Below are 8627 nucleotides of genomic sequence, written 5' to 3'. Positions count from 1 at the left end.
GATCGAATTAAACCCAAACTTGAACCAAAAATATCTCAATGAGAACCAGTCATCAAAATCCAAACAAAGCCGACCCCCAAATACTCGAATATCAAACCTAGTTTAGCTCATTTTTGACTCCTGAATATTCAGGGCTCATTTTAAACAAGAATACCTCAAAGATCTCAAGGAAATTTTAATGGAACAGTATTTAGAAATCTCAGCCGCCTGGAACTTTTCAGGATTTTTCAGTCCTTCTATTCTTGCCTTCAAAGGCAAGAATGATATGCTTTTATAGGCCAAGCCATAGGGCAACCCTCAGATTTTATTTTGCCCCTTAGGTCCCGGATTTTATGACTTGTTGGCCAAGTTATACTACTTAGTTTCTGAATTTCAAATTAGAACCCCAATTTAGAAAGTTCTAGGGGGTTCTATTTTCAGTTACTGCAAGGTTCTATGATTAAAATACCTATATTAACCCTGAAACTACTAACCTAGGTTAAACTAACCCCCAACCCTTTTAACTTGGTCAAAGATTGACCATGGTTAATTACCAAGGCTTGAAGTGTTCAGCAATAAACCAAACAAATCCAATTATAACCAGACCCCCAAATTGAACTGCAAATCCATCTAAACCTATTTTAAGCTTGAATTAATTACTAAAAATCAGAATTAAAGACTACTATTAGCAATTATCAGTCAAATAGAAAATTAAGAAACAAACAAAAATTAATCAAAATACAGAATCATGTTATCAATACCAACAAAGAAGAAGAAATTAAAAACTTAACAAAAGAATCTAAGAAAACTGGCAAGCAAAAATCAAGGCACCATTATTAATCATGACGAAGAAATAAACATGAAGGGGAAGCCGATTTCAATCAAAAGAAAATTCAACTATGCGGAGAAAAAGAACAGGAGATGAAAAGAGAAAAACAAATAAAGAAATAAGATGAAACTTACCGATTCAGGCCTCTAACTTGACTGACTTTCTCATTTGATTCCCAAATAATGTTGTCAGCTTATTCTTTGCCAAGAACAAGCAAATAACATCATTTGAGAACCAACGGAACACTGGGAAACCCTTGCACGGCCTGAACTTCAACTTGGACTTTGAACATGAACCCTAGATCTAGGATTCGAGAGGTTTCAGCTGGATTTGAGAGAGTCTGGTTTGAAATTTGGGGAGATGGGGTCAAGGTGGGTCTAGGGTGTGATTTTGGTTGAGATTGGATGAGGCGCCACCGGCCACGACGGAGGAAATCAAGGGCGGCGCCCTAGGGTTTTGACATTTGGGGCTTTCCAGTCAGAATTGAGGGAGATTAGTGGTGGTGTGAGTATGAGGAGGGTGAGAGGAGTCTTTTGTGTGAATTTGGGAGTGGTTGGCCGATCGCCGCCGGCGGAGGCGATTTCCGGCCGGTGGTTTGCGGTGGTAGGCGGCGGACTTAGGGTTTGGGGGTTTGGGGGTCTGAGAGACGGTGGAGGGGGGGGGGGGGGGTAAGAGTGTGTTTGGACATTTACATATTAACCCAAAGCCACTTCCCATCCGTTGGATTACACAACCTAGACGGCTAGGATTGATTTAGGCCAAACGACGTCGTTTTATGGGGAAGGGGTCTGGACCGGACCAGGGGTGATTTTGGGCTGGGTTGAGAGTTTTGGATGGGTTCAAGGGTGATTTTAAACTGGGCTGGTGCATAAAACTCTACAATGGCCCAACTAAGTCTTTTACAAACAAGACTCCTTCTCTTTTAATTTCCTTTCTTCTTTTTTTTCCAACTTAAAGCAAAACTAAAATTAAACCTGAAAAATTAATTCAAGCTACCTAATTAAGCTATAATTAAAACTAATACCAATTTAAAGGAAACTAATAAACCTAAAAACTAAAATTAAAACCAAACAAAACAAATCAAAGTTTTCTTTGTGATTTTTTGTATTTTTGTACAGGCCTAATTACTAATTAGTCTAAAAAGATGTAAAATTAAATCCTAAATGCCCATGCAATATTTTTTGTATTTTTATGAAGTATTTAAAACTAGAAGTGCACACATAAATAAAAATCCACACAAAATTACGCAATTAAATCCTAAAACTCGAATAATAAAAGAAAAATCCTAATTTTAAGAATTCTATAGGAGTAATTCAAGCGAGGCAAAAATCACGTGCTCACGATCAACTCCGGACTTCCCGAATTTCAATTCCGACCATACGTACAAGTCATAATACCTGAAGTGAAGCTGCTCATGGCCTCAAATCTGCGAACGACGGTTAGATCTTAAAACGATCAGTCAGGTCATTACAACTCGTTTGCTTGTTATTGTTCTATCCATGATAGCAAGCAATGACGATATAGGAGAAATCTACCAAAGTATATAAGTCACTACATATATACACTCTTAATCATTTCGGATATCTAATAACATAAAGTTTATTTAGCTTCTATCTTTTGCAAATTATATTTAATATGAACAATCAACAAGATTTTCACAATTTTATAAGTGATGCACTAGATCAGGGTAAGTGCGTCACAATCTCTACTATTAGAATCAAAAAGAATATGAAAGAAAAAAGAAATAAATAGAGAGTACGCCAGCTTATAAGAACTAGTAGTTTTTACATTCCGTGTTTCCATTTATTAATTTGCTATAGATACCACGTGCGTATAAGTTTTTTTATAAAATTAGCAAAATTTTCCATGCTTAAAAAAAAAGAAAAAGAAAAATTGGTACACTGATGGTGCTGAAGTTAACGGTCACTCAACCGACAAAACCGCCAAAAGTCCCTCTTCACCTCTCCCTCCCCCCCTACCCCCCCCCCCCCCCAAAAAAAAAAGAGAAAGAATTTCTTTTGTCTACCATGAAAATAAAGTCAGCAAATTTCATATTGCACAGATTTTCCCCTCCAAAATCTAAGATCTTCTATCAATTTCCCTTCAATCATAAATTAAATCTACTCTAATTTTATCAGGTAATTAGCTTTTTTTAATTTTCTGCTCTTTCCTTTTCTTGGGTAGCTACAAGAATTCAAAAAATGAGTTAATTAATAAGCAGTATGAAAACAAGTAGCAGTTTAATTATTTTTTTTTTTAACATAACATGCAAAACCGCAAAAAGAAATGTTAGAGAAAGGGTATGATGAAACACAAGTCTATTTGTTGATTTCAATTAAGAGTGAAAGATTAATCATTTTTGTCTTTTAATTAGTTTTATTTGCCTTTTTTTTTCCTTGTTGATAAACAGGCAATTAATTAAGGGTTATTGAAATTGAAGGAGATCAATAAAAATGTTCAAAAGAATGAAAGAAGAGGAAAGAATAGAAAAGATCATTCGTGGTCTTTTAAGGCTTCCAGACAACAAGAGATGTATCAACTGCAACAGTTTGGTATGTTATTATTTCTCTGTATGTACTTACCATTAATTTAATTTGTCATGTCAGCTCATGCCCAATATATTATTCCTTTTCTTTTCTATTATTAAATTAAATATTAGAGTAGTATGTGGTTTTCCCTTCAGCCCTTGTGTTAATGAATGGAGTTCTACATTAGAATTAGGCACAATGAAAGAAACAAAATCTATATACGCCACAGGCGGAGACAGAATTTGAAGGTTATAGGTTCGAATCTTCTCTTCGAACCCTACCTCGTTTTAGTTACTGGGAATAAACTAAATATTCTTACATATTTAATGTATTTTTAATACAAAAACCAAGGTTTAAGCAAAAGCTATTGAGTTTGTCTGAACCCATAGCTACTGCACTACCTCCGCCCCTGATTAGGCGATAGAGTTAGTTAGGATTAAGTTTTAGTCATGTTAATACGCTGACTTTAGGTCCAACGTTTATAGGGTTCTTTTGTCATGTTAAAGTTTTATATGGCAGTAAAAAATATAGTAGATAATTTTTAGTACTGAGTCCAGTATATAACTAGCCAAGCAAATGTTTGTTAATTTATCAATTCCTCTTAGACATATAGCAGCATAGCAAACAATTCTAATTTGTTTTTGCACATGTTATACTTTACTAATTAATGTCTTGTATATTTGCTTCCTCCTAGCAGGGGCCACAATATATTTGCACAAATTTCTGGACATTTGTATGCACACGTTGCAGCGGGGTGCAGTAAGTATCTTATTAATGGCTAAGTTATTTTCAGTTTTTATGGATTTGATTATTCATTTTTTGTTCAAACAATTTCAGCCGCGAGTTTACACATAGGGTAAAATCTGTGTCAATGGCTAGATTTAGTGAAGAAGAAGTTAGTGCTCTGGAAGCTGGGGGTAATGAGGTACACATTCACATTTTGCCAGTTAAACATGCACATTTTACTTGTAAATCATCCTTCTATAAGAGGCTAACGCTTGTCATTATTTTAGCGAGCAAAGGAAATCTACTTCAAAACGTGGGATCCATATCGTAATTCATATCCAGATTCCAGGTAATATTTTCTTATAGTAAGTAACTCAATGACAAGAAAAGTATATTTTCGACGATATGGCCCAATATTAATATTGTTTTTGCGTTACAGTAATCTTCATAAACTTCGAGATTTTATAAAGCATGTTTATGTGGACCGGAAATATACAGGTGACAGGGGCCACGACAAACTTCCCGCAGTGAAAACGGTAAGTATCCAATTGTGGCTGTAGCAGGTCCAGCAAAAACATTTCATATTTCTGCTAGTTAGATCCTGCAGTTGATAATGTGCTTGAGTTAATTGAAAGTAGCTTATAAGCATTAAATGCTGAAAAACACTTTTACGTGCTGATGCTGATTTTGTAAAAAAACAGTTATGTGTTTAGGTAGAAGTGTCGAGGCTGATTAAAATAGTTGTCACTCAGTTTGGCACCATACTTTTTGATATATGTCGTTATGTTATGCATTCCGCAGAGTATAAAAGATGACTATAAGGAAATGTCTACAGCTGGAGCTGGAGATGCTGATAGATGTGCATTTGAAAAATATAGTCCAAGAAAAAGGAGCGATGACTTGAACGTAAGATCATATTCCATGGAAGAAAGAAGAAGTCCCCGTAATTACAACCAAGCTGGTAAGAGATCTAGTAGGGAGAGGAGCCTACCGACTCGCTTTGAAATAGTTGATGACAGGTTCCGAGATGAAGGAAGTGGTGATGTTAAGCGATATCAATATCATATATTCTCAAAATCAGAATCCAGGCGTAGAAGTAGGTCGCCTGTTTCACTAAACACAGAGGAGGTCTCTAGCCCCCCCAGGATACGTTCGATCAATGAAATCTTGGGTGACAAAGCTATAGCTCTAAAGGTTGGTGAGTCTCCTAAATCAAGTGGCAAAGTTAGTGAAAGCTCTGCTGAGGATGAGGTGAGATTTGTGATTTTCTCTACTTACTTAAGTTCTTAGAAAAAATCTCCCATTTCTATATTCTTATCTTAGTGAAACCATGACATAACATAGCAAAATGAAGTCATCTATTGTTGGTAGAAAAATGACAACTGTTACCTCATGCTATGTCCTAGTAATCTTGTTTTACATTTGATTTCTCATTATAAAATGAAAGCATGGCATAACGTAGGCGATTGTGAAGTACTAATGCTGCATTTAATGCATATGACAAATTAAGTTCTAGATGTAGTGTGATTTTCTTATCAATGTTCTTGATCTTTAAAATTCTTAATTGCAGAAAATGGCAAAGGAAAAGGCAGCTGCCAATCTTGGTAGCTTGATTGATTTGGAAACTGACCCTCAGCCTCAGGAGGCACAAGAAACAGATCCACCTAAAGAGACTTCCAATACCTTAACTCCACCTTCCTCAGCAGATAAAGTTTCCAGTGTGAATTTACTGGAATCGTTGTTTCTTGACATGTCAACTCCAGCAGTTGCGTCGACAGAAACACCAGCTGCTACTGAAGCAACATCAGTTGCAACTGTAGTTTCTAGTGGTTTTGGACCTACAGTGGCTTCGCCCGAGAGTACCCTAGCATTGCCTGGACCTAATGATTCCACCAATGGGCAACAGACGCTATCGATCAATAATCAACATTCTGCAGTGCCTATGGGGGTCAATAGCTCCAGTGTTCAACAAAGTACTGCATCATTTGACGTTTTGTATGGTCAGGTGAGAGAACTTTGTGATGTTTCTTAATGAATAAAACTTTAGCATCAGTGTGCCAATGCGCAAAAGTTTCTGAAACATTTCAAAAGTAGGGATATTCAGACCCCATGGTGTGGGATAAGACTAGGTATGAGGCCCTATATTGGGAATTCGTTTTAAAAATATTAATATGTTTACTTAAGGTCCTATGTCTTCCACGAGTCCTTTAGTCATGTCAGAGTTTTATATGCCAAAAGAAAATATAGAGAGCTTCTAGTACATTAAGTTTTGTTTGTATAATATTGGTTCGAGACGAGATTAAATGAAGCGACATGGTCAGTGAGGAGTTATATAGCCGACCCCAACTTGCTTTAAATTGAGGCAAGTTGTTGTATATAAAGAGTAGAGGTCACCAAATTGGTTGCTTGAGAACAGACTCTTTGTTTTTACGCTCACTGTGCTGGAGATGCAACTAACTTTTTTTCTCGTGCTTGCTGGCAGCAAAATACAGTCAAACCTACAGGAAATGCTGAAGCACCAACTGCAAATCAAGCTAACTCTGTGACAGCTCCGAGTACTAGTTCAGCAAATGATCCAAAATCTATAGGAAGAAAAGAACTCCCAGCGGTAACTTTCAAACTGGCTTTATGCATCTTAATTAGGTGGATGTCGCGAAATAGAAATAGAAGTATTAAATGGGGATAACATTGATACAGGACCTTTTCACATCAAGCTATCCTCCAGCTGTTCCAGGTTGGCAATTTCGCCCTCCTGGAATGATGTATGGCACGCAATACCATCCGGCTGCAATGGTAAATCACATTTCAAGACTTTACTAATTTAGAAACCATGGGATAGATTGATGTTCTAATACAAAGAAACTGCTGTTACAGTCAATTCCAGCTCTCCCCAACTCAGCAAAATCAAGAAATCCATTCGATATTGGTCAAGACGGCCCTCAAGTTCAAGCACCAGAGGTATGTCAAGTCTCTGTGAAAGGTTATTAAGCTCTGAATGTTTCCACTAATAGCAAAAATATACTTATTTTTGATTTTGCATCTCTAACTTTGAGAAGTTTCTTTTCGTTTAGTTCCCGTCCATGTTATCTATGCAAGCAGCACTGCCAAATCTTTCAGCTCCAATAAGTGTACAGCCTCAGCAACTGCCTTATGCTTTTGCACTGCCTCCACAAACAGCTAATTACGGAATGACAATTTCAGGAGGTAAATCATACTGTTAAAGACATAATTAAATAAATAAAAGAATGCTCTCTCTGATAGATTCAGCTTGAACGTAGTTTCAACCGACTGTTTATTATGACATTGATCTTATCTTTCTGATAATTCCTGCAGGACCATATGTAGGACAACAGATACCGAACAACATGGCCCTTACCGCGTAAGGTTTCTGTTCCAGAATCCATGTAAATATTTTGGATTGCAATTATAGCCGGATGCCTTCAATATGTTTTTTCTTTTGTGCAATTTTGACATTATATTGATTAACTATGAATAACCACCAACCAGAAGGAGCTAGCAAGAGTTGCTCTCTTAACTTGAAGAGAGTAATTTTGCTTGTAATTTTCAGGTTACAACTGTTACTCAATAACTAAAGAAGTTCTTATCATGTAAATTAACACTTCAATCTTTCATCACAGACCACAAGGGAATACTAGCATTGGCAAAGATGAAGCCGCCTTCGCTTCCTTAAATCCTCTTCAACAGTCCAATGGCACATATCCGACGCCTGCTACATCGAATAGTTTTTCATCTGGGGGAGGAAATCCATTTGGATAATTGAAAAAGAAACATACATGACTTCACTTGTTCCAGTTTCTTTTATCCCCACTCACATAATCTTAGAGAAGCTCGAATCAGTCGGTCTGGTTAAAGCTATGTTGCTCCGATCCTCCAAAAACGCATAATTATTTAGAACCTGATATGGGTGTGGCGGCGTTTTTGGAGGATACAAGCAACATGGGTTAAAAGTGTACAGATAGCTATAAATTGAAATGTGTAGCTGTTGGTTGTATATATCTGGACTGATTTGTATTTGGTAAATTGTGTACTTGTTTTTCGGACTGGATGATGTACATTGGTCTTTTTGCACTTGTCCTTCTGTATACTTTTCAATTTTTCATCCTGAAAAAGAAAATAAAAGCACCTACTTCATTAATAGGGGATTTATTTACTTTGGTCTACTCTAATGCTTCTATATATTATTTTCTCTTCCAAAGGAATGAGCTCAATAATCAAAAGTCTTGATCTAAGTTCCAAGTAGATAATTGGAACAACTTTGATTTTTTAGAATGCCAGTTGATGGAGTATTTTTTCAATACCAATTCTAATTTGAAAGATGGATTAAAATTTGGATTGCTCTCACTTCGAAGGTACTTGGAACAAATTCAATCCTCGTACAAAATACTGTTGTTTCAATTTCCAAACATTAAATAATAACTCTACTCGAAGAATAAAAGTCGATAAAAGTTACTCCCTCCGTTCTAATTTATGTGAACCTGTTTGATTGGGCACGGAGTTTAAGAAAAAATGAAAACGTTTGGAATTTGTGGTGCTAAACAAGTCAA

General features: G+C 36.4%; 1 protein-coding gene across 2 annotated transcripts; it reads left to right on the top strand.

Annotated features, from left to right (window-relative positions):
- Positions 1-2845: 2845 nt before the first annotated feature.
- LOC109238926 (probable ADP-ribosylation factor GTPase-activating protein AGD14) lies at positions 2846-8218 on the top strand. Of its 2 annotated transcripts, none has more exons than XM_019405423.1 (14): positions 2846-2946; positions 3219-3360; positions 4034-4095; positions 4174-4261; positions 4350-4411; positions 4502-4598; positions 4864-5313; positions 5633-6067; positions 6545-6670; positions 6760-6855; positions 6937-7020; positions 7134-7266; positions 7396-7441; positions 7701-8218. In XM_019405423.1, exons 2-14 carry the CDS (start codon positions 3262-3264, stop codon positions 7837-7839), a joined length of 1917 nt encoding a protein of 638 aa, XP_019260968.1. In that variant the 5' UTR covers positions 2846-2946; positions 3219-3261; the 3' UTR covers positions 7840-8218. The 2 variants fall into 2 exon arrangements, with proteins under 2 accessions (XP_019260968.1, XP_019260969.1); XM_019405424.1 differs by having other exon boundaries at positions 2849-2946; positions 3249-3360.
- The last annotated feature ends 409 nt before the right edge of the window (positions 8219-8627 follow it).

Source organism: Nicotiana attenuata, unplaced genomic scaffold, assembly GCF_001879085.1.
Source record: "Nicotiana attenuata strain UT unplaced genomic scaffold, NIATTr2, whole genome shotgun sequence".
Lineage (NCBI taxonomy): Eukaryota > Viridiplantae > Streptophyta > Magnoliopsida > Solanales > Solanaceae > Nicotiana > Nicotiana attenuata.
The sequence above is the reverse complement of the archived record's forward strand: the minus strand, read 5'-3'. Positions and strand labels throughout refer to the sequence as shown.